The sequence below is a fragment of the Bos grunniens genome, chromosome 1, assembly GCF_055505025.1.
Source record: "Bos grunniens cultivar Pamir isolate PY7600 chromosome 1, Bosgru_T2T1.0, whole genome shotgun sequence".
NCBI lineage: Eukaryota > Metazoa > Chordata > Mammalia > Artiodactyla > Bovidae > Bos > Bos grunniens.
The window spans coordinates 45593069-45620059 of NC_141165.1; the positions used below are offsets into that span (position 1 = coordinate 45593069).

Here is a 26991-nt window from a genome sequence, read left to right on the forward strand (position 1 = left end):
TATACATATATATGCAAAGGGGTCCTTAAGAGCTTAAAACAGCTAATGTTAAATCCAAGAATTTCATTACTAGATGAAACTTTTGCTCAAAGACAACTGACTCTTTTATAACACATAGCTCTCCACAGGTTCACTGGTCACCTAACTCAAAAGTGTGTAGAAGCGATAAAGTATGAAAAGAGATTTTTGATTTTTTGGTTGATGTTTGAATAGAGAATGGAGCACACACCAGTTAGGGAAAATGACAGGAGGCCACAGAAAAAGAAATTAACAAAACTGAAAAGTAGACAAATGCAAAATGGACTGAAGCATCACAGAACTGTTAAATTAGGTTCAGAATTTCAGTGTTTAGCAAGGCCTGGCATGTAAGAATGTTTTTAAAAGATGGCCCATAAAATAATGAACACAAAAATAGCCCTGGCCCTTGAATCTTCAAACTTCAAGAAATTTTAGTTATGCCTCACTGCCTAGTGAAACCAGATAAATGGGAACATTTTTCCCCTTACTAATTTACAATATAAAAGAGATCCTGCTTAGCTGTTTCCACAGTCCCTCTGGGATTTTAATTTAAGATTAATTTTAACAAGGTGTTAGAAATTTTATAGCTTCATTAGACAAGTAATTCACAGTTAAAATTTTTTAATGTGAAAACTAAAGGTTTAAAGTAGTAAACATTTTCTAAGATTAAAAGAATATAGGAAACTTTTGTTTCTTTAAATGCAGTAACTTTTGGTACATGATGATAAGCAGCTAACAAATACAGTTTTAAAGGGTATATCATATTTGTCTCAATCTTTTAAATTTAATGAGCTGAACCAAAATGAGAATAATTAAAATTCAACCTCACACTACAGAAAAGTTCAACAGAAATAAATACTGAAATATGCGTATAGTCTGGTATAAGGTAATGACAGAAAAGGTAAAGTTCGGGCTCAGGAGCCCCAAGAAGCTGGACTTCAATACCAGCTTTTCCACTTGGTTACTCAGAGTCCCACCTTTATATGGGAATAAAATGATTCCATAGCGGGGTTTGAGAATAAATAATACATACTTCTCAATTTAAAAGAGAAGTTAATATTTGAATAAGGCCTTTGGGATTTTTATATAATTTTGTATTATCAACTTAGTTAAATATAGATGCCTCAACCAATCAAGGTTGGATAATTCTTATTTTGAAAGAACTGAATATGACCTGGACATGCAAAAATTAATGGATTTCATTAGGTGTTCTATTAATTCAGAAAGCTTTTTATAATTAAAATGGTTACCATTCTAATCACTTTAGTGTGAGATTATTATTTTTCTTCAGATTATTCTCACTTGTAGTATAATAAAGAACTTTAAAAGAAAAACTACCCTTAATGCTGTCATAATAATGTAAGTTAAAAAAACAATTCTTAATTCTTTCATATTAACGTTTCAACTATTTCATTTTTCCATGTCCTTTTTTCAGTAATCGTCCACCAAAAGAAATTTGGAGGAAGGCACATTGAAGAACTCAAGACAGTAACACAGCAACAGCAATGAGGCTCTGTGGCATTCCCAGTTACAGAATGGCTATGCTATGCTATACTAAGTCACTTCAGTCGTGTCTGACTCTGTGTGACCCCATAGACAGCAGCCCACCAGGCTCCCCTGTCCCTGGGATTCTCCAGGCAAGAACACTGCAGTGGGCCGCCATTTCCTTCTCCAATGCATGAAAGTGAAAAGAGAAAGTGAAGTCGATCAGTCGTGTCCGATTCTTAGTGACCCCAAGGACTGCAGCCTACCAGGCTCCTCCGTCCATGGGACTTTCCAGGCAAGAGTACTGGAGTGGGGTGCCATTGCCTTCTCCGACAGAATGGCTATGGTCAATCACAAAAGTAAGGAAATTCTAAAGCAATGACTGACTATGGATCATAAACAGTATTTTTTTTAAAAAAAGTAAATAGTACTTAAATAGGCTCCATTTAAATATGTCCAGTAATATTAAATATGCTCAATGCTTTTAGAGTTCAAAGACTTACATGTTAAGTCATACCTTTCTACAAGGTATTGGATCAGAATGAGCAATATTTACCTTCAGAAAACATCCTTGCTCTTTGCAACTACCAGTTGACACCACACTCAACAAGTGGTTTATAACAAGTGTGATATAATACACTTGTCCATAAATAAATATATGATACTCTTTAAATAAGCAATAGCCAGTCATTAATAATTTGAAGTTTTTTACTTTTTCTTAATTTTTTATTTTTCTGTAATAAACATTTTCTATAATAAATTTTATAGAAAAATTTATATATGAAACCTGGTTCCTTATATATAATCACTAGCAGTAGTAGTTACAAAAGACAAAAGAAAACCTGTTTCATTATATAATCAAGGTTCTAATTAATGATGTGTTTATATATTGGGCTACAGTCCATGGGGTCACAAAGAGTTAGACACGACTGAATGACTAACACTTTCACTTTTCACTTATGCATAAATAATAAGAATAAAATATTGTTAGTTCTTTCTTCACACTACTTACCTTATTCACTAAAAGGTAGCAAAAGAGTGCTGAATTCTCCTTTCCAAGAAGTTGGAACCATAGTACTTGGGAAGGTTTTAGCTCTTTTTGTAACCACACCTTCCCAGTTTCAGTAAGTTCTACTCCAGCCAACTTAATCAGCAAAACGCCACATGGTTCTTCTAAAAAGGTTAGGTAGAAGAGTTTACCTTTAATATCACAATTGCAAAAGCAAATTCCAAAGTCATTTGTGCTTCAAAACACAACTGGATATGTTACTTATAAATACCCAGACTCTCTAGATGTAGATCCATTTATTTCTATAGTCAACTTGTCTTTTAAAACAATACAAGTAGGTAACAGATGGAATAATTTAAAAAACTAATTTCAGTAAGATCCAGAACAGGATGTGGGGTTTAACCAATTTATCTTTTTTTAAAAAAAAATCTTCCAGATTTATTTCTATGTACACATACACATAAAGCTACAAGTCACGTCGTTCAATAATATAGGCTCCTACTATCAATAAAACCGTATAAACTGCTTTTTCACTGAATTTACTGAGGCTGTTTTCCCAACTCAATAAATATTAATGTCAACATTATTTTTATACAGTTTATAAAACTGATTTCCAGATAGGATTTTATCAATTTATATTCCAAGTAATAAAGTCTATATAGTCAAAGCTATGGTTTTTCCAGTAGTCATGTATGGATGTGAGAGTTGGACCATAAAGAAGGTAAAGCGCTAAAGAATGATACTTTCAAATTGTGGTGCTGGAGAAGAGTCTCTTGGATAGCAAGGAAATCAAACCAGTCAATCCTGAAGGAAATCAACCCTGAATATTCATTGGAAGGACTGATGCTGAAGCTGAAACTCCAATACTTTGGCCACCTGATAAGAAAAGCCGACTCAGTGGAAAAGACCCTGATGTTGGGAAAGATGGAGGGCAACAGGAGAAGGGGGCAGCAGAGGATGAGATGGTTAGATAGAAGCACTGACTCAATGAACACGAATTTGAGCAAATTCTGGGAGACAGTGGAGGACAGAGGAGCCTGACAGACTGAAGCCTGGACTTCACAGGTCGCAAAGAGCCAGACATGACTGAGCAACTGAACTGAACTGAACTGAGAGGAGCCTGGCGTACTATAGTCCATTAGGGTCACAGAGTCAGACATGACTGAACAACAACATAGCATTAAGAAAGTTTGTTTGGGCAAACTCTGGATAAAATTTTTACCAATTGAACTTTAATAATAGGATCTTATTTTAGAAAAAGTTTACAACTTTCCAAAAAGGGAAAATGGCTGGCAGAAAAAAAAAGTTAATGCTTTTTTTAAAAGAAATGATACATTTAACATATATTATACTCTTATATAAGTATTGATAGTTGAAAGTATAAAGTTTGTCCATTTAATTGCTAGGGAAAAGTAACACTTGAGTTCAGAAAGATATCCCAGAAGTTTCTCATGATATTATTTGATGATAGAAAATCATTTTCTTTAAGGCTTGGGTTTCTTGAAACTTGTCCTAGAGCTTCAGTTAGAGAAGTTTCAAAAGGTGTAAGTAGGAGGATTATGTCCTTAGAAAACTCTGTGATACAGTATATTCACAAATTTTATTAAGGCAGAACACACATAATAAAGATTAGATGAAATCATTAGATGAAATACCTAATGAGTGAAGGGAAGTATAAAGATTCTGAGGCCTCTCTTCAGCCCTTTAATGCTACCATCAACACCAACTGTCTTTCAATAAAGTATCCTCTAGTCTTTAAAACCAAATCTTTAGGACCAAAAACATGAATCTAATCAACACTATCAACCTTGAGTATTAATGTCCTAATTCTTCACTTCAACAAGGTCATGGGATTCCTTTAAAATTAGCAAAGTCCCAATTAAGCATTTAAAATATGATATGGTCAATACCAATGTAAACATAAGTTTTCCAGAAGCTAATCTACTGAATAAGGTAAGTTATATCCATCAAATATTTTTGCCCAAACAATTGAAGTTTTCTTGAAAAAGGAGAGGTTACTTTTAATATTTATGATTTCTAATTTTAGCTTTGTGTGAATCCCTGTCTTTCCAGCTCTTCAATAAATCTTTTACATATATACTTTTAAAAAACCTAATTCATACTGGGTAGGATGACACAATGCCAAGGATTATAAGGGCACAGCAAAACGGGCTCCAGTGGAGGAGCCCAACAGCACTCCATGAAAAGTGTACGGCTTGGGTTTTGCAGAATGAACACAGAGAGGCACAGGGAGGAATGGGAGTGAGCATGTCAAGTAAGGGAAAGACCATGGGCACCTGGAGAAAACTGCAGACATAAGATGAATACTCAGGTAAACCACCACTAAGGACTTTGTTACATTTATGTTCTATCAGATGGGTAGGAAACTTCACAACTTAATATTCCTAAGGTTTTTAGAAAGATAGTACTTGATCCCAAAACAACTGATTCATCCCCTAGATTTATAGAATATTAAAAATCAAGAAGTTTCCTGGTGGTTTAGCGGCTAGGATTCTGCACTTTCATTATGGAAGCCTGGGTTCAATCTCTGGTCTGGGAACTCAGATTCCACAACCTTACAACAGAAATAATAAATGACTGAATAAATAAATATTATAAATGGATTCATGACAGTGGACAATTTCATGAGATAGGTATATCACATATATCAAAAAGATTATTTTTTACCATTAGGTAAATGGTAAAATTTACTATTAGGAATAGGAGAAGCTTTGAAATAGTATCACTAGACTGCAGGTTTTCTGACTACCATAGGCTCACATCCATTGTTTGCCACTGTATACTGAAACTGCAGCAATAGAGCAGGTCTTCAGTAAACATCTACTGAAGAAATGAAGTGTTCTAAGAGTTTCACTTCATAAAAATTTTCAGCTCTGTGTGTTTGCCTCATCATATAAACCAAAGATAAGATCATGGAAGGCAAGGATATCACAAAATAGTCATGAGGAAGGAGTCTTGGAAATGTGATGATTCTCTTGTTTGATAGTGGTGGAAACCATTGGCTGAACTGGAAACAGAACACAAGCTCTCTACACCAAACACGTTCAACTACGCCACACAGACTACTCTGATGTAGTTATCTGAGCCCAACCATTTGGTTAGAATGGCCTCAATCTGGGGGGCCTGAATCTTAGCCCTCCTTACAATAAAATCAAAAGTCCATCTCTATCCTATAGACCAGGTAGTAAAAACAGTGAAAGGAACATAAGGAGCTTTCAATTAATAGCTATTCTTAAATGAACAAGATTATGCTCTAACATCTTATTATGTCATTCAAAATAGTGCTTGGAAAGCAACTTCTAGATTCTATAACTGTTTTATAGGTAAACAGGTTTAACCAATGTAAATGCAAATTGATCTCTTTAACATGAACAATTTGGGGACTTCTCTGGTAAGAACCTGCCTTGCAATGCAGGGGACACAGGTCCAATCCCTGGTCAGGGATCTAAGATCCCACATGACTAAGTGGGACAAACTAAGCCTGCATGCCTCAACTAGAGTCCGCATGCCCCAACTAAGACTTGACGTAGCCAAATAAATAAAGATTTTTTTAAATGAACAATTTATGTCAGTTACAAAAAGTATTAACACTATCATTACATTTGTACTGGTTAGCATCTGTCAGTGTGTCTGTTTCTTTAATTTTTGCAACTCAATACACAAAGTTGTGGACTGGGTAGCAAAGAATCTATTTTCTATCTTTAGTTCCATCAACTGTTACAGAGATGGCTGCATAAATGACCTTTAACTTCTACAGAAAATATTAAAATAAGTAGGGGAAGTAAGTTTCCTTTTAGCTTTAAAATTTTGATTGTACCAAGTTGACAAACATTATTATTTGATGTATATACTAATAATACACTAATATTATAGCAATTATAGCACTCTAATATAGCAATTAAAGTGCTGTGGCATTGCACACCTTTCAGGACAGATACCTGGTGAATACCAACCCTGGAGTTGTGCAATGCACCGATGGCCTTGCTGTCTAAGCACTAAAAAATCATCACTATTTCCGACAGGAGAGATTTAAATTACTACTGCATTATTACAACAACTGAGAAGTATAAACCATGCTTAGAGCTGAAATGGCCAACAAATAAACATCCCAAGTAATCTTTCTTTAGGGAACAACAGTCATTCAAATGACTGTTGTAAGTTGTGTAAGTTCTGCTTGATTTGTTAAGAAATAAAATCAATCATGTCAGGTGTGCTTGAGGTAAAAAAAATCAACCTTATTCCTTTATAGCCATATGTCAATTGAAGAGTGAGATTCATTCATCTCAGGTTAAAGAAATAAGAACTTTCTTTAAAACATTAAAATAATATTAAGGAGATCTTTAAATATGACTCAATTAAATCATTTGACAATTTTGCCAAGTCTCTGTTGGCTAAAAATTATTTTTCTAGGGACTGTGAATAATTAGATAAGAAAAGTTCCCTGCCCACTAGGGGCTCATAGTTCAATAGAAGGATATAAACCTAGATACATAATTACAGGAAAATGTGTTTTAGTACTGTAATTGCAGTATGTATAAATTGCTTGGGGCATAGGAAAGAAAGAGGCCAGTTCTGCTTGGGAGTTAAGGAGAGCTTCACAAAAGAGCTGAAGTTTGAGCTAGAACCTAAAGAATCCACAGACTGGGACTTCCCTGGTTGTCCAGTGGTTCAGACTCCATGCTTGCAGTGGAGGGGGTACAGGTTCAATCCCTAGTTGGGGAACTAAGATGACACATGCCACATAGTAAAGAAAAAGAGAAAAAACAAACAAAAAGAATCCACAGACGCTCAGGCATTTGGAAAAGATCTATGCCCAGGGCATGAGAACACATGGAAGCAGCAGGAAGGTCTGTGTGGCTGTGGTCTTTGCTGAGAAGCAGGGAGAAAAGGGAATTGCAGCAGCAAGCTCTGGACTCTGCCCAATTCTCCAACCTCTTTGGTGTCTCTTGTCCCCTTCTTCCCTATGCTCCAGCCACATGAGCCTTCACGTGCCTTACCAAAAGAGCCGGGCTCATCCCCACGCATGTTCTTCCTAGCCAGCTCCTTCCCATTCTCCAGGCCTCTGATGAGGCCTTCTCTGACCACCATATATGTGGATTCCCTCTTCATAAAAGCTCCAGTAACGCTCATCCTACACCCTGATCCTTTTCTTCATAGCCCTTAGGACAATTTTTCATTTTTTTGTTGCCCATCTTCCACCTGGACTGTAAGCTCCAAGGGGTAGAGTGGTCTTGTTTGTTTCACTCAGCATGTACAGCTAGCTAGGACCTAGAACATAATGTGTGTTCAGTATTTGTGGAATAAATGTTTGAATGCCTGAGTAGCTAAGTGAAAAAAGGAGGGAAGGAAGAAAAGAAATCTGGAACCAAATTAAATAGTTCGTTTGTGGGGGGCGGTCCTAAGATGGTGGAGGAATAGGACGGGGAGACTACTTTCTCCCCGACAAATTCATCAAAAGATCATTTGAACACTGAGCAAATACCACAAAACAACTTGTGAACGCTGGCGGAGGACACCAGGCACCCAGAAAGGCAATCCATTGTCTTCGAAAGGAGGTAGGACAAAATATAAAAGATAAAAGGAGAGACAAAAGATTTAGGGACAGAGACCCATCCTGGGGAGTTTTGGAATCTCAGAGGGCAACATAACTGGGAGGAAAAAATAAATAAATAAAACCCATAGATTATGCCCCTAACAGCAACTCCCAGTGAAGAAGTACCCCAGACGCTTGCATTTGCCACCAGCAAGCGGGGGCTGAACAGCGAGGCTCAGGCTGCACTGCTTAGGGTAAGGACCGGGCCTGAATGCCCTGAGGGCAATCTGAGGGAGCTAACATGAGATAGCAACCCAAACTGTGGGATAGCCAGAGAGAAAAAAAAACAAAGAGCAGAGAGAGAGAGAGAGAGAACTTTCCCACAAAAACCTCTAACCTACGGCACCGCCAGGCCACTCACAGAACAAAGGACTGAGCGAATACCAGAGGAGAGCTAGCCAGCAGTGCACTGGCCCATCCCCGCCGGAGGCAGGGAGGCAGGCGGGCCCCAGCCAGAGCCAGAAGGCAAGGGGCAAACTTGGCCCCAGAGACGGCATCCTCTACCAAACTGTGAGCAGGCTCCCAGTTGCTAACCAAATCTTCCTGGGATCCTGGATGGTTGACATCCGCCAGGGGGGTCGCAGCCAGAGATCAGCTCCCCAGAGGAGACACACAGCACACCTGAGATGGCACTCCCGCTGCACACCCAGGAAACCGAGCGGCTGGGACAGGGGAGGTGACAAGACGCGCCACCCATGGGGAGTGTGCGCTTGACAAGCACCTGGTCGCCTGAGCTGCTCGGACCTGGGAAGGGCACAAAACACTGGCCCAACTGAGTGCCTTTGTGGAGTACCCAAGAACCTGAACCTGAGTGGCTTAGACATAGGAAGTGCACGCAACCCAGGGCCCACCTTAGACAGTTCCCCTGCAGAGCAACCTAGAGCCTGAGCAGTGTAGATGGGAAAGCACACACACACCATCAGTGGGGACAAACCCAGTGTGGCCAAGTCACTGCAAGCACTCCCCACACACACCAGTGATATTTGTTTGCAGTGTTCCAGCCTCCCCACAGCACAACTGAACAAGTAAGCCTAAATAAATGACCACCTTCGCCCTCTTGGGTCAGGGCAGAAGTTAGATACTGAAGAGACTTGCAAACAGAGGAAGCCAAAATAAACAAACAAGAGGGAACCGCTTTGGAAGTGACAGGTGCAACAGATTAAAACCCTGTAGTTAGCATTGGCTACACTGGAAGGGACATATAGACCTTGGGAAGTATAAGCTGGAACAAGGACCTGTCTGAAACTGAACTGACCCCATTGCCCTCAACAGCTCCAGAGAAATTCCTAGACATATTATACTATTCAGTTCAGTTCAGTCGCTCAGTCGTGTCCAACTCTTTACAACCCCAAGAATCACAGCACACCAGGCCTCCCTGTCTATCACCAACTACCAGAGTTCACTCAAACTCATGTCCATCGAGTCGGTGATGTCATCCAGCCATGTCATCCTCTGTCGTCCCCTTCTCCTCCTGCCCCTAATCCCTCCCAGCATCAGAGTCTTTTCCAATGAGTCAACTCTTCGCATGAAGTGGCCAAAATATTGGAGTTTCAGCTTCAGTATCAGTCCCTCCAATGAACATCCAGGACTGATCTCCTTTAGGATGGACTGGTTGGATCTCCTTGCAGTCCAAGGGACTCTCAAGAGTCTTCTCCAATACAACAGTTCAAAAGCATCAATTCTTCGGCGCTCAGCTTTCTTCACAGTTCAACTCTCACATCCATACATGACCGACCACTGGAAAAACCACAGCCTTGACTAGACGGATGTTTGTTGGCAAAGTAATATCTCTGCTTTTCAATATGCTATCAAGGTTGGTCACAACTTTCCTTCCAAGGAGTAAGCGTCTTCTAATTTCATAGCTGCAATCACCATCTGCAGTGATTTTGGAGCCCCCAAAAATAAAGTCTGATACTGTTTCCACTGTTTCCCCATCTATCTGCCATGAAGTGATGGGACCAGATGCCATGATCTTAGTTTTCTGAATGTTGAGCTTTAAGCCAACTTTTTCACTCTCCTCTTTCACTTTCATCAAGAGACTTTTGAGTTCCTCTTCACTTTCTGCCATAAGGGTAGTGTCATCTGCATATCTGAGGTTATTGATATTTCTCCCAGCTTGAGAAATATCTTGATTCCAGCTTGTGCTTCTTCCAGCCCAGCGTTTCTCATGATGTACTCTGCATAGAAGTTAAATAAGCAGGGTGACAATATATAGCCTTGACGTACTCCTTTTCCTATTTGGAACCAGTCTGTTGCTCCATGTCCAGTTCTAACTGTTGTTTCCTGACCTGCATACGGGTGTCTCAAGAGGCAGGTCAGGTGGTCTGGTATTCCCATCTCTTTTAGAATTTTCCACAGTTTATTGTGGTCCACACAGTCAAAGGCTTTGGCATAGTCAATAAAGCAGAAATAGATGTTTTTCTGGAACTCTCTTGGCATTTTCATTGATCCAGCGGATGTTGGCAATTTGATCTCTGGTTCCTCTGCCTTTTCTAAAACCAGCTTGAACATCTGGAAGTTTATGGTTCATGTACTGCTGAAGCCTGGCTTGGAAAATTTTGAGCATTACTTTACTAGTGTATGAGATGAGTGCAATTGTGCTGTAGTTTGAGTATTCTTTGGCATTGCCTTTCTTTGGGATTGGAATGAAAACTGACCTTTTCCAGTCCTGTGGCCACTGCTGAGTTTTCCAAATTTGCTGGGATACTGAGTGCAGCACTTTCACAGCATCATCTTTCAGGACGTGAAAGAGCTCAACTGGAATCCCATCATCTCCACTAGCTTTGTTCATAGTCATGCTTTCTAATGCCCACTTGACTTCACATTCCAGGATGTCTGGTTCTAGGTGAGTGATCACACCATCGTGATTATCTGGGTCGTGAAGATCTTTTTTGTACAATTGTTCTGTGTATTTTTGCCACCTATACTTAATATCTTCTGCTTTTGATAGGTCCATATGATTTCTGTCCTTTATTGAGCCCATCTTTGCATGAAATGTTCCCTTGGTATCTCTGATTTTCTTGAAGAGATCTCTAGTCTTTCCCATTCTATTGTTTTCCTCTATTTTTTGCATTGATCGCTGAGGAAGGCTTTCTTATCTCTCCTTGCTATTCTTTGAACTTTGTATTCAGATGCTTATATCTTTCCTTTTCTCCTTTGCTTTTCGCTTCTGTTTTCACAGCTATTTGTAAGGCCTCCTCAGACAGCCATTTTGCTTTTTTGCATTTCTTTTCCATGGGGATGGTCTTGATCCCTGTCTCCTGTACAATGTCACGAACCTCCATCCATAGTTCATCAGGCACTCTGTCTATCAGATCTAGTCCCTTAAATCTATTTCTCACTTCCACTGTATAATCATAAGGGATTTGATTTAGGTCATACCTGTATGGTCTAGTGGTTTTCCCAAGTTTCTTCAATTTAAATCTGAATTTGGCAATAAGGAGTTCATGATCTGAGCCACAGTCAGCTCCCAGTCTTGTTTTTGCTGACTGTAGAGCTTCTCCATCAGAGGGCAGACACACTGAAACCATAATCACAGAAAACTAGCCAATCTGATCACATGGACCACAGCCTTGTCTAACTCAGCGAAACTAAGCCATGCCGTGTGGGGCCTCCCAAGATGGGAGGGTCATGTTGGAGAGGTCTGACAGAATGTGGTCCACTGGAGAAGGGAATGGCAAACCAATTCAGTTTTCTTGCCTTGAGAACCCCACGAACAATATGAAAAGGCAAAATGATAGGATACTGAAAGGGGAACTCCCCAGGTCAGTAGGTATCCAATATGCTACTGGAGATCAATGGAGAAATAACTCCAGAAAGAATGAAGGGATGGAGCCAAAGCAAAAACAATACCCAGTAGTAGACATGACTGGTGATAGAAGCAAGGTCCAATGCTGTAAAGAGCAATATTGTATAGGAACCTGGAATGTCAGGTCCATGAGTCAAGGCAAATTGGAAGTGATCAAACAGGAGATGGCAAGAGTGAACATCAACATTCTAGGAATCAGCGAACTGAAATGGACTGGAAAGGGTGAATTTAACTCAGATGACCATTATTTCTACTACTGTGGGCAGGAATCCCTTAGAAGAAATGGAGTAGCTATCATGGTCAACTAAAGAGTCTGAAATGCAGTACTTGGATGCAATCTCAAAAACGACAGAATGATCTCTGTTCCTTTCCAAGGCAAACCATTCAATATCACAGTAATCCAAGCCTATGCCCCAACCAGTAACGCTGAAGAGGCTGAAGTTGAACGGTTCTATGAAGACCTACAAGACCTTCTGGAACTAACACCCAAAAAAGATGTCCTTCTCATTACAGGGGACTGGAATGCAAAAGTAGGAAGTCAAGAAACACCTAGAGTAACAGGCAAATTTGGCCTTGGAGTACAGAATGAAGCAGGGCAAAGGCTAATAGAGTTTTGCCAAGAGAACGCACTGGTCATAGCCAAACACCCTCTTCCAACACAAGAGAAGATTCTACAGATGGACATCACCAGATGGTCAACACCGAAATCAAACTGATTATATTCTCTGCAGCCAAAGATTCTACTATTGTCATTTTTTAATTTTTAAGTTCTTTATTACTCCTTTAATTTTCATTTTTAAAACCTATTACCTTGCAAAAAAAAGACCCTATTTTTAAAGCAAATTTCATATATATATATATATTTTATAACTTTTGTGATTTTGTTTTATTTTTTTAATACTGTATTTTTGAGAATCTAACTTCTACTCTAGATTTTTAATCTTTGCTTTTTGGTATTTGTTATCAATTTTGTACCTTTAAGAATCCAATCTTCAGTACCCATTTTTACTTAGGGGTGTGATTACTGGCTTAATTGCTCTCTCCCCTTTTGACTCTCCTTTTTCTCCCCCAGGTCACCTCTACCTCCTCCCTCCCCATTCTCTTCTCTACTTAACTCTGTGAATATCTTTGGGTGTTCCAGGCTGTGGAGAACACTTAGGGAACTGATCACTGGCTAGATTGGTCTCTCTCCTTTTGACTGCCCCTCCTCTCCTCCTGGTAACCTCTATCTCCTTCCTCCCTCTTCTCTTCTCTATGGAACTCTGTGAACCTCTCTGAGTATTCCAGACTTGGAGAGCAAATAGGGAATTGATTACTGGCTAGACTGCTCTCTCCCCTTTGGATTCCCCCTTTTGTCCTCCTGGTCACCTATATCTTCCTCCTCCCTCTTCTCTTCTCCATGAAACTCTGGGACCCACTCTGGGTGTCTCTCACTGTAGAGAATCTTTTCAGCATTAACCTAGATGTTTTATCATCAGTGCTGTATGGATGGAGAAGAATTGAGGCTACTGTAAGAATAAGACTGAAAGCCAGAGGTAGGAGGTTTAAATCCAAAACTTGAGAATACCAGAAAACTCCTGACTCCAGGGAACATTAATTGACAAAAGCTCATCCAAAAGCCTCCATACCTACACTGAAACCAAGGTCCAACCAAGAGCCAACGAGTTTCAGAGCAAGACATACCAGGCTAATTCTCCAACAATGCAGGAACATAACCCTGAGCACGAAAATACAGGTGGCCAAAAGTCACACCAAACCCACAGACACCTCAAAACTCACTACTGGACACTTCATTGCACTCCAGGGAGAAGAGATCCAGCTGCACCACCAGAACACCAACGCAAGCTTCCCTAACCAGGAAACCTTGACAAGCCACTTGTCCAACCCTACCCACAGAGAGTAACCTCCACAATAAAGAGGAACACACAAACTTCCAGCATACAGAAAGGTCACCCCAAACACAGCAAGCTAAACAAGATGAAAAGGCAGAGAAATATTCAGCAGGTAAACGAACATGATAAAAGCCCACCAAACAAAACAAAAGAGGAGGAGATAGGGAGCTTACCTGAAAAAGATTTCAGAATAATGATAGTAAAAATGATCCAAAATCTTGAAAACAAAATGGAGTTACAGATAAATAGTCTGGAGACAAGGATTGAGAAGATGCAAGAAAAGTTTAACAAGGACCTAGAAGAAATAAAAAAGAGTAAATCAATAATGAATAATGCCATAACTGAGATCAAAAGCACTCTGGAGGGAAGCAACAGTAGAATAACTGAGGCAGAAGATAGGATAAGTGAGGTGAAAGATAGATGGTGGAAATAAATGAAGCAGAGAGGAAAAAAGAAAAAAGAATTAGAAGAAACGAGGACAACCTCAGTGACCTCTGGGACAATGTGAAATGCCCCAACATTTGAATCATAGGAGTCCCAGAAGAAGACAAAAAGAAAGGCCATGAGAAAATACTTGAGGAGATAATAGTTGAAAACTTTCCTAAAATAGGGAAGGAGATAGCCACCCAAGTCCAAGAAACCCAGAGAGTCCCAAACAGGATAAACCCAAGGCAAAATACCCCTAGACACATATTAATCAAATTAATGAAGATCAAACACAAGAACAAATATTAAAAGCAGCAAGGGAAAAACAAACAACAATTAACCCACAAGGGGATCCCCATAAGGATAACAACTGATCTTTCAACAGAAACTCTTCAGGCCAGAAAGGAATGGCAGGACATACTTAAAGTGATGAAACAGAAAAACCTACAACCCAGATTACTGTACCCAGCAAGGATCTCATTCAAATATGAAGGAGAAATCAAAAGCTTTACAGACAAGCAAAAGCTCAGAGAATTCAGCACCACCAAACCAGCTCTTCAACAAATGCTAAAGGATCTTCTCTAGACAGGAAACAGAGAAAAGGTTTATAATCTCGAACCCAAAACAACAAAATAAATGGCAACAGGATCATACTTATCAATAATTACCTTAAGTGTAAATGAGTTGAATGCCCCAACCAAAAGACAAAGACTGGCTGAATGGAGACAAAAACAAGACCCCTATATATGTTGTCTACAAGAGACCCACCTGAAAACAAGGGACACATACAGACTGAAAGTGAAGGGCTGGAAAAAGATATTTCACGCAAATGGAAACCAAAAGAAAGTAGGAGTAGCAATACTCATATCAGATAAAATAGACTTTGAAATAAAGGCTGTGGAAAGAAACAAAGAAGGACACTACATAATGATCAAAGGATCAATCCAAGAAGAAGATATAACAATTATAAATATATATGCACCCAACATAGGAGCACCACAGAATGTAAGGCAAATGCTAACAAGTATGAAAGGGGAAATTACCAGTAACACAATAATAGTGGGAGACTTTAATACCTCACTCACACCTACAGATAGATCAACTAAACAGAAAATTAGCAAGGAAACACAAACTTTAAATGATATAATGGACCAGTTAGACCTAATTGATATCTATAGGACAATTCACCCTAAAACAATGAATTTTACCTTTTTCTCAAGTGCACATGGAACATTCTCCAGGATAGATCACATCCTGGGCCATAAATCTAGCCTTGGTAAATTCAAAAAAATTGAAATCATCTCAAGCATCTTTTCTGATCACAATGCGGTAAGATTAGATGTCAACTACAGGAAAAAAACTATTAAAAATACAAACATATGGAGGCTAAACAACATACTTCTGAATAACCAACAAATCACAGAAGAAATCAAAAAACAAATCAAAATATGCATAGAAATGAATCAAAATGCAAACACAACAACCCAAAACCTATGGGATTCAGTAAAATCAGTGCTAAGGTGAAGGTTGATAGCAATACAAGCCTACCTCAAGAAACAGGAGAAAAATCAAATAAATAACCTAACTCTACACCTAAAACAACTAGAAAAAGAAGAAATGAAGCACCCCAGGGTTAGGAGAAGGAAAGAAATCATAAAAATTAGGGGAGAAATAAATGCAAAAGAAACAAAGGAGACCATAGCCAAAATCAACAAAGCTAAAAGGTTGTTCTTTGAGAAGATAAATAAAATAGACAAACCATTAGCCAGACTCATCAAGAAAAAAAGGGAGAAGAATCAAATCAACAAAATTAGACATGAAAATGGAGAAATCACAACAGACAACACAGAAATACAAAGGATGATAAGAGACTACTATCAGCAACTATATGCCAATAAAATGGACAACTTGGAAGAAATGGACAAATTCTTAGAAAAGTATAACTTTCCAAAACTGAACCAGGAAGAAATAGAAAATCGTAACAGACCCATCACAAGCACAGAAATCGAAACTGTAATCAGAAATCTTCCAACAAACAAAAGCCTGGGACCAGATGGCTTCACAGCTGAATTCTACCGAAAATTGAGAGAAGAGCTGACACCTATCCTACTCAAACTCTTCCAGAAAATTGCAGAGGAAAGTAAACTTCCAAACTCATTCTATAAGGCCACCATCACCCTAATACCAAAACTAGACAAAGATGCCACAAAAAAAAACTACAGGCCAATATCACTGATGAACATAGATGCAAAAGTCCTTAGCAAAATTCTAGCAAACAGAATCCAACAACATATTAAAAAGATCATACATCATAACCAAGTGGGCTTTATCCCAGGGATACAAGGATTCTTCAATATTTGCAAATCAATGTGATACACCACATTAACAAATTGAAAGATAAAAACCATATGATTATCTCAATAGATGCAGAGAAAGCCTTTAACAAAATTCAACATCCGTTTATAATAAAAACCCTCCAGAAAGCAGGAATAGAAGGAACATACTTCAATATAATAAAAGCCATATATAATAAACCCACAGCAAACATTATCCTCAATGGCGACAAATTGAAAGCATTTCCCCTAAAATCAGGAACAAGACAAGGATGCCCACTCTCACCATTACTATTCAACATAGTTTTGGAAGTTTTAGCCCCAGCAATCAGAGAAGAAAAAGAAATAAAAGGAGTCCAAATTAGAAAAGAAGTAAAACTCCCACTGTTTGCAGATGACATGATCCTCTACATAGAAAACCCTAAAGACTCTACCAGAAAATTACTAGAGCTAATCAATGAATATAGTAAAGTTGCAGGATATAAAATTAACACACAGATATCCCTTGCATTCTTATACAGTAACAATGAGAAAACAGAATGAGAAATTAAGGAAACAATTCCATTCACCATTGCAATGAAAAGAATAAAATACTTAGGAATAAATATACCTAAAGAAACAAAAGACCTATATATAGAAAAGTATAAAACACTGATGAAAGAAATCAAAGATGACACATATAGATGGAGAAATATACCATGTTCATGGATCAGAAGAATCAATATACTGAAAATGAGTATACTACCCAGCAATCTATAGATTCAGTGCAATCCCTATCAAGCTACCAAAAGTGTTTTTCAGAGAACTAGAACAAATAATTTCACAATTTGTATGGAAATACAAAAAACCTCAAATAGCCAAAGCAATCTTGAGAAAGAAGAATGGAACTGGAGGATTTAACCTGCTTGACTTCAGGCTATACTACAAAGCTACAGTCATCAAGACAGTATGGCACTGGCACAAAGACAGAAACATAGATCAATGGAACAAAATAGAAAGCCCAGAGATAAATCCATGCACCTATGGACACCTTATCTTTGACAAAGAAGGCAAGAATATACAGTAGAGAAAAGACCATCTCTTTAACAAGTGGTGCTGGGAAAACTGGTCAACCACTAGTAAAAGAATGAAACTAGAACACTTTCTAACACCATACACAAAAATAAACTCAAAATGGATTAAAGATCTAAATATAAGACCAGAAACTATAAAACTCCTAGAGGAAAACATAGGCAAAACACTCTGTGACATAAATCATAGCAGGATCCTCCCTCCTCCCAGAGCAATGGAAATAAAAGCAAAAATAAACAAATGGGACCTAATTAAACTTAAAAGCTTTTGCACAATGAAGGAAACCATAAGCAAGGTGAAAAGATAGCCTTCAGAATGGGAGAAAATAATAGCAAATGAAGCAACTGACAAAGAATTAACCTCAAAAATATACAAGCAACTCCTGCAGCTCAATTCCAGAAAAATACCTGACTTTATCAAAAAATGAGCCAAAGAACTAAACAGACAGTTCTCCAAAGAAGACATACAGATGGCTAACAAACACATGAAAAGATGCTCAACATCACTCATTATCAGAGAAATGCAAATCAAAACCACAATGAGGTACCATCTCACACTAGTCAGGATGGCTGCTATCAAAAAGTCTACAAACAATAACTGCTGGAGAGGGTGTGATGAAAAAGGAACCCTCTTACACTGTTGGTAGGAATGAAAATTAGTACAGCCACTATGGAGAACAGTGTGGAGATTCCTTAAAAAACCGGAAATAGAACTGTCATATGACCCAGCAATCCCACTGCTGGGCATACACACCGAGGAAATCAGAATTGAAAGAAACATGTGTACCCCAATGTTCATTGCAGCACTGTTCACAATAGCCAGGACATGGATGCAACCTAGATGTCCATCAGCAGACGAATGGATAAGAAAGCTGTGGTACATATACACAATGGAATATTCAGTTCAGTTCAGTTCAGTTGCTCAGTCGTGTCCAACTCTTTGCAACCCCATGAACTGCAGCATGCCAGGCCTCCCTGTCCATCACCAACTCCCGGAATCCACCCAAACCCATGTCCATTGTGTCAGTGATGCCATCCAACCATCTCATCCTCTGTCATCCCCTTCTCCTCCTGCCCTCAATCTTTCCCAGCATCAGAGTCTTTTCAAATAAGTCAGCTCTCCACATCAGGTAGCCAAAGTATTGGAGTTTCAGCTTCAACATCAGTCCCTCCAATGAACACCCAGGACTGACCTCCTTTAGGATGGACTGGTTGGATCTCCTTGCAGTCCAAGGGACTCTCAAGAGTCTTCTCCAACACCACAGTTCAAAAGCATCAATTCTTTGGTGCTCAGCTTTCTTTATAGTCCAACTCTCACATCCATAATGACTACTGGAAAAACTATAACCTTGACTAGATGGACCTTTGCTGGCAAAGCGATGTCTCTGCTCTTTAATATGCTCTCTAGATTGGTCATAACTTTCCTTCCAAGGAGCAAGTGTCTTTTAATTTCATGTAATATTACTCAGATACTAAAAAGAATGCATTTGAATCAGTTCTAATGAGGTAGATGAAACTGGAGCCTATTATACAGAGCGAAGTAAGTCAGAAAGAAAAACACCAATATACCAATTCAATACTGTATTGAATTTAGAAAGATGGTAACAATGACCCTATATGTGAGATAGTAAAAGAGTCACAGATGTACAGAACAGACTTTTGGAATCTGTGGGAGTAGGCAAGAGTGGGATGATTTGAGAGAACAGAATTGAAACAAATATATTATCATATGTGAAACAGATCACCAGTCCAGGTCCGATGCATGAGACAGGGTGCTCAGGGCTGGTGCACTGAGATGACCTTGAGGGATGGGATGGGGAGGGAGGTATGAGGGAGGTTCAGGATGGGGAACACATGTACACCCATAGCTGATTCATGTGAATATATGGCAAAAACCACCACAATATTTTAAAGTAATTAGCCTCCAATTAAAATAAATTAATTAATTAAATAAAATAATAAATAAATAGTTCATTTGTGTAAGTTAAGAGTTTGGACTTTCTCTCATAGACAATGGAGAGTTATTAAAAATTAAAATGACTTTTTTTTGCTATTTTAAAATAACTTCTAACACAGGAACTTTAAAATAGTTATTTAGTGCTATTATTTTTGTGCCTTACTTACTTCTCCATGAAGATATAGCAGGTAAAGCAATGGGAATATGTTCAATCTCTAAACCATTCTCAGTTATTCGGTGTAGTCGGCCTCGTAGTTTAACATTCTTTCTTATAAATTCTACTGGAATATCTGAAGAACGTGTGAATTTTGATGTCTGTTGATTTACAAGGAGAAAAGTATAACATTTTATTACTATTTTCATTTTAAAATTAAGCATGTTATATTCTCTAAACATTTCAAAGAAGACATAATAACCACTGAACATTTTTAATTTGGTTCTTAATTTTATAATAATATTTTTAAAAGACTTAACAGAGGTGTTTATAAGCACATTTTTAGAAACCTTTAGTCATTGTTTTACTATTTGAGACTACTATATAGAGAACATTAAACAGACTCCTCACTTTTAGAAAAGCTTACATCCTTAAAATGTGACACAATTTATCAAGAAGCAGTGAGCATACAGCTGTGCCTGGCACTACACAAATCTGGTTAAACTTACTATCTTACTGGTTAAGTTACTATCTCATTCTATAAATGTACTATCTATTCATACAGGTACTCTGGGAGATGGAGAAGGAAATGGCAACCCACTCCAGTATTCTTGCCTGGGAAATGCCAGACACAGGAGCCTTGCAGGCTATAGTCCACCGGGTCACAAAGAGTTGGACACAATTTAGCAACTAAACAGCAACAGCAGCAACTCCTGCCAGAACCTAGCCAAAACTGAGGCCATTTAAGTTAGACTACTAATCAACAAGTTTCTTGCCCTCATTTTTCAATCTCATAGGAGAAATTGTTCCCCTCCAAAAAGGCCAACATTAGAAATTTATTTAAATACCTAACACCTTGGAGTTACTCAACATTTTATACCTGTGTCTTTCACATTAACAGTACTATAGAAACAAGCTTAATTCATAAGCATGGCTGGGTGAGAGCCTCGTAACAGGCAGAAGGATAAACTAGTAACCAACTTTCTAAGATAGTAAAGTTGGTCTAAACATTAAAAAAATTTTTTTCCAAACAAGAAAAACATTATAGCAGACAAATCCAGAATGTGGAACATTAATAATGGGATAAATGACTTGGTTATTCTAAAAAATAAATGGCTTATGGGGAAAAAAAAAACGAGTGGGCGTATAGACTGTTATAAAATAAATGAGACAGATATAACAAACACAATATATGGACCATTAGAATCCTGCTTTGAATAGATCACCTACTTTTTTTTTAAAAAGACACCATTGAAACAATCAAAGAATTCTTAAGATTGTCTGGATATTAGATGATGCTGAGGTTATTAATTATGTTAGATGTGATAATGTTCTAGGACAGACAGACACTGTGAGTCTCCTGATGCAGCATAACAGGAAGCAGCATACTCCATCACCTTCTTGCTCACACTAAATCTACGGAGGAAACACAAATCCAGACTGTGGGAGATTCTCTAAGACTAACTCGGCCTCTTCAAAATCACAGTGTCATGAGAGACAAAAATTAAAGTGGGCGTAAAAGTCTAGACTGAAGGAGACCAAAGAGACATGACAACCAAATACAGTGCATGATCCTTGACTGAAACTTAAGACTGGGAGAAAAAACAGCTACAAAGGATATTTTCAAGAGATAAACATGAATGTTAACTGGATTTTAGAAATTACTACAAAAATGTTAAATTTATTAGATGCAAAAATATTAATGTGATTATGGAGGAAAAGTATCCTGCTCTTAGCAAGTACACTACAAAGTCTTTATGGGACTAGTTATAAAATAAGTGAGTCACAGGTAGGAAGCGTACAGCATGGAGAATACAGTCAGTAATTATGCAGAATCTCTGTAGAGTGACAGACTTGTGATCATTTTGAAATGTATAGAAATATCAAATCACTATGTTGTGTAACAGGAAGTAACATAGTGTTGTAGGTCAATTTTACTTCAAAAACAAACTCATAAAAAATCATATCAGATTTGCAGTTATGAGAGGTAGGAGATGGAGGGAGAACTTGAAAGATACAAACTTCCAGTTATAAGATAAATAAATACTAGGGGTGTAATGTACAACATGAGTAATATAATTAATAATACTGTATGTTATACATGAAAATTGTTATACATGAAAGTAAATCCTAAGAGTTCTCATCACAAGGAAAAAAATTGTTTTCTGTTTATTTAATTTTGTATCTATATGAGATGATGGAGGTTCACTGAACTTACTGTGGTAATCATTTCCTGAGGTATGTAAGTCAAATCATTATACTGGACACCTTAAACCTAGGCAGCACTATAGGACAATTACATCTCAGCTTTAAAAAAGTGAGTTCAAGGTGTTAAAAAAAAAGAGGGAAAAAAGACAAAAGTTCTGAAATCGGAGTCTGGGTGTAAAGGCAACAGTTGGAAAAAATGTAGTATGGTAACAAGGTGTAGTCAATGATAATACAAAACAATATAGAGATAAGTATAGGAAATAAATATATACAGAAGCAATATATCTATTCCAGTTCATAACATGACACTGAAATGACATCCTATGACAACAATCAGGTATATTAAAAGTACTTGTAAATCCTGAATTATCAAATACATTTCCAAAATGTCTGTTATTAAAATACTTTTTGAAAGGGCAAAAAAACACACTAAATAAGCATAAATTATTTAGTTCAAAGGGACATAACTCAATTTAAACCTAAAACCGCTACAAAAAACATTTTTGAGATATTCTTCAGCATCTAAAATGCAAATTTAGTGATTATTTATTTCAAGCATGAAGAAAAGTCATTATGGAACAACAGGTTGTGCAATTCTTTCCATAAAACCCTGTGGATGTGTTATTTTTAAACCAACATCTTAAAGTACGTTCACTGTTCTAAAATGTTATTTAAAAGCTTCTAATATGAATAACAAAATGATACCCATGTTAAGATAAAAATCATCTGAAGTGAGAGAAATTAACTGTCTAGTGCTTATCATAATGTCTTAATTTTTTAACTTACCAGTCGAACACTTCTTAGAAGTAACATTACTCCGGCCATGGCCATTACAGTGCTGATGTTCTTTAGAAAGAGATTTTATGATTAATTCTAATTATTATTCACAATACTGAAAGTACTAAATAGAAGGCAGGAAAAAAAGTCATCCCTTATACCTAACTTCTCAAATAAGGCTTATCCTTCAACTAAGGCCCACTTCTTCCAAAAAAACCAACTGCCCACCACCCATTAATCTTCCCCTTTTTCTCCCAATCTAGTACACACAGTAATTATATACATAATACTGTACTGTTTTCTATTGATTGTATTGCTTTAACCATGAGTCCCTTGAATGAATCAGTCTAATATTAATACTGTTTGTGCAAGGCCCATAGGAACTCCATAACCCTAAGTCTGCAGGTGGAATTAAAGTATTTAGTAGAAAACTTTATTACCGATACCATAAAACACAGCACTTGGGAAACAGATGAGGCAAACAGTCAGGAAAATCATAGCAATGTATTTCATTTAAACTGAAATCGATCTAAAGTTTAATTAATAAGGATCCTGCAACTCCCTCACCAACAGTGGTAATCTAACGTGCTTTCCTTCAATAAACACAACTAAGCATATAAGAGATGATTATATGTATTGTATATATATATACAAGAGTACATTCTGTGATTGTATTATTTGGAATAAAACATCCATACACTAATTTAAATACTGTTTGCTCTCCCAATCCTGATGAGGTTATTTTTTTATTTGAAATTAACCAGTGCATCTCTTCCTGCTTAATTGGAAGAACCAAGGCCTTGTCAATTAACATCCGTGTTTCTGTGTACACATATACACACATATATGTATACAATTCATTAATGTTAAACATATTTATGTTTAACATAAGTGGCAGGCACTGTTCTCAGGACTGAGCTGCAGGTGAGTGAGCTGCGGTCTCAGCATTGAGCTGCAGTCCTGGTGAGTGAAAATAGACATGGTCCTGGCACTTTGGCTGCCAAGTATTTGCAAACATAATGAGCCTACTCAACTTCTCAGCAGAATTCTCCCATCTGAAAACATTCTCTTCGTTTGGCTTCTAGCACACTTGGTTTTCCTGATATTCCTCTTCCCCTCTGTCTGTTCCCTCCGAGTCTTTTCTGATCTCCTTTTCAGTCTCCAAATTCTAAATGTTCGAGAGGCCCTCAGGTCTCAGTCCTAGAGCTTTTTCAGGAGCTTTTCTGACTCGCTCGAAGTCATCCAAGCTTTGAATACTAGTTTTCTATAATAATACTAAAATACTATAAGGTTTATTTACACTTTAAATACTTAAGGTATTATGCAGCCCACTCCCAGATTCCCGTTCTGATCTCCCTTCAGGACATGACTCCTGTATCCAGTTGCCTAGAACACCTAAGCTACGTTGGGAAGTCTAATGACCACCTTCAAGTTCACACATCTCCATTAGAAGTCTAATAGGCATCTTCAATTTCACCTTGCAAAAAGCTCTGTAGATTTCCCCAACAAATCATTTATCCCAACTCCTCCATTTCAGCAATTTCCACATCATCCACGAAGCAGGCAGCCCCCTTGATTCTTTGTTACAAAGAAAGAAATCACCACCAGGGCTTAGTCACAATCTTCTCTCCCCTGGTCGCCTGCGACGCCCCGCCTTTTTCAAACTGCCCGCCCCTCCCCAACTGCTCCAATGGCCCCGCTGGCGCCCAGAGCTGGGCTGCAGCTTCCCCTCGGAGGCATCCCGGCGCCCAGCACGGTCAAGGCAGTGATGGGGTCGCGGCAGCCCCGCCAGGCCGCGCGCCCCCGCCGCCCCGCACACGCCGCCCCGACCCGGCGGCCCTCCGCCGCTGCCCGGGCCTCCCCCAGGACGCGTCTCCTTCAGCCTGGCGCTGCGCGGCCCGCGCCCACCACCGCCCGGCCTGCAGTACCCGGACGAGGCGCAGGTGGTCGTCGGCCCACTGCGAGATCCGCGCCACCACGTTGGGCGCTGCTCCGTCCCGGTTGGGCGGCGGTGTGGCCGGGGTCGCGGACTGCCCCGCCATGTTCCCGGCCTCCCGGGAGCGGGCGCCGCCTCCTCGACCGGACGACAGGGGGCGCCGCTCTCCGCGGGCGGGCGAATGGCGGGATCCAAGCTCCTGCGGCTAGAGGGGGCGCCTCGCGAGCCGACCTTCGGGTCGGGGTCTCAGCAACCAAGAAGCGGCTGGGGGCGGTCCTCCCGACCAGTTAGAAGACGTCTTTACAGTGATCCTCCAGTATTTACACGAGGTTTTCCCACAGCGCGAGAGATCTCTGTCGTTAGGGGATGCGAGCTGCAGGATTACAGGGCATGCTGATGGAAGATGATCAGTTCAACTCGCTTAACTCAGTGTAGGTAGCATGTGCCACACAAGAAAGAAAATTGAAGTAGACCATTCTTACACCTGCTCCCAAATATATTAAAATGTGTATTCCTTATATTTGAATTGTATTTTCAAGTTGTCACAGTTGCTTCCTAAGCTAAATATCAGATGCTCTAAATCTATGATTAAATGTAGGGAGCTGACATACTAAACTTACTGTGGTAATTGTTTTGCAATATAGTATGAATATATTAAAGCATTACAGTGTACACCTACAACTAAGAAATGCTGTCAATTATATATCCGTTTAAAATCAATACAGTTAATGTATTTTAAAACAAAAAAGTCACAGGACAATGCAAATTATATTTGTGTAAAAAAGTTGTGTCTGAGCCATGAAAAGTTGTGCAAGAAATCTGTAACAGGGATGGCCCCTGGGTGGAGGGATTGTGGAAATGGGAGGGAGGTTTCACTGTCTACCAGCTCTAACAGCACATTTTGCAATGACAGAAATGTTCTGTATCGCACTATCCAATTTCATAAATAGCCACATGTGGCTATTGTGTGCTTGTTATGTAGCTAGTGTAACAGAGGAACTGAATTTTTAATTTTATTAATTTTAATTTGTTTAAATGGTCACAACTAGCTAGTGGCTACCATATTGGACAGTTTTTTTTTTTTTTAAACCTTATGCATATATATCATTACCTTTAAAGATCAAAATAGAGTATGCTGTATCCCTAATAACACATATTATAAGGATTGCCTGCAAGGAATATATTGTCTGAGTACTGTAGCTAATAGTAAATACAATGGCTAACACTTAGATCTTGCTTACTATGTGCCAGGCCCTGTCCTAAATACTTTATTTCATATATTAACTCTTTTGATCCTCATAGCAACTTTATGAGACAGGCACTGTTATTAACCCCAGTTTTAAAGAGGAAGTACTTAGAAAGTGTTAAGCCAGCAGCCAAGGTCACCAAGCCAAGAAGTGGTGAGCTGAACTGTAGTGCCGGGATTCAACTCAGCCAGCTGGCTCAGTCTGTGTACTTAACCACAATACTGACTCCCACAAAGACAATCAGCTAAATCACCTAAATGCCTATACATTTCCAGGGAAGAAAAGACACAAATGATAATAGGGAAAATCCAAAAAAAAAAAAAAAAAGATACACTACACCAAAATCTTTAATCACTCTATCATGTAAAAACAGAAAGTGAAGTCGTTCAGTCGTGTCCGACTCTTTGTGACCCCATGGACTATAGCCTACCAGGTTCCTCCCTCCAAGGGATTCTCTAGGCAAGAGTACTGGAGTGGGTTGCCATTTCCTTCTCCAGGTGATCTTCCCGACCCAGGGATCAAACATGGGTCTCCCGCAGTCCAGGCAGACGCTTTAACCTCTGAACCACCAGGGAAAACAGAAGCTCTGCATATTAGATTTTGAATAGCTTTATTTAATAAATGAAAAAAAAAAGAAAGACAATGGGCAATTATGTGCCTAATTCTGCTTCCTTTGCTTTCCTAAATGTCCTGTATCTCTTATCTCCTTTCTGCTCCCACTCCAGCTGTCCTAGTTGAAGATAACTAGTCCATTCTCCCTAGTTTCCACCCCAAAGTCTTTTTTCTGTACCCCAGAAATCAGTCACCTGGGTGTCTCTAACTTCTGTAGATTTCTGAAAATGTCTTTTCAGTAATATTTTAGCATCATCCCACTAACCATTGGTGTGAGAAGTATAGTGCCTGCCCCAGGATTTCTGCAGATTAACCGAAATTTAACATTCTTCTGGAGTAGCTCCACCAAGGAACCCTGCTTATTTTGCTGCTGATGACCTCTGAGAACTCACTGGATATGTTGCTTATGCCAGTAGCAGTAGGCACAGAAAAGTATACTTAGATT

General features: G+C 38.8%; 1 protein-coding gene across 5 annotated transcripts in view; it reads right to left on the reverse strand.

The window, feature by feature from the left end:
* Positions 1-26259, reverse strand: part of MISO1 (mitochondrial inner membrane subdomain organizer 1) — a 38684-nt gene extending 12425 nt beyond the window's left edge. For 3 of the 5 annotated variants that reach the window (XM_086391402.1, XM_086391411.1, XM_086391382.1), the window contains exons 1-4: positions 24680-26259; positions 22761-22820; positions 19780-19927; positions 2516-2676 (exon numbers count right to left, since the gene is read on the reverse strand). In XM_086391402.1, coding sequence (XP_086247528.1) covers positions 2516-2676; positions 19780-19927; positions 22761-22820; positions 24680-24793 — 483 coding nt within the window. In that variant the 5' untranslated portion in view covers positions 24794-26259. Of the gene's footprint in view, positions 1-2515; positions 2677-11286; positions 14122-19779; positions 19928-22760; positions 22821-24228; positions 24624-24679 lie in introns of those variants that run through there. The other 2 variants (XM_086391392.1, XM_086391422.1) reach the window with 2 other exon arrangements.
* Between the last annotated feature and the right edge of the window lie 732 nt (positions 26260-26991).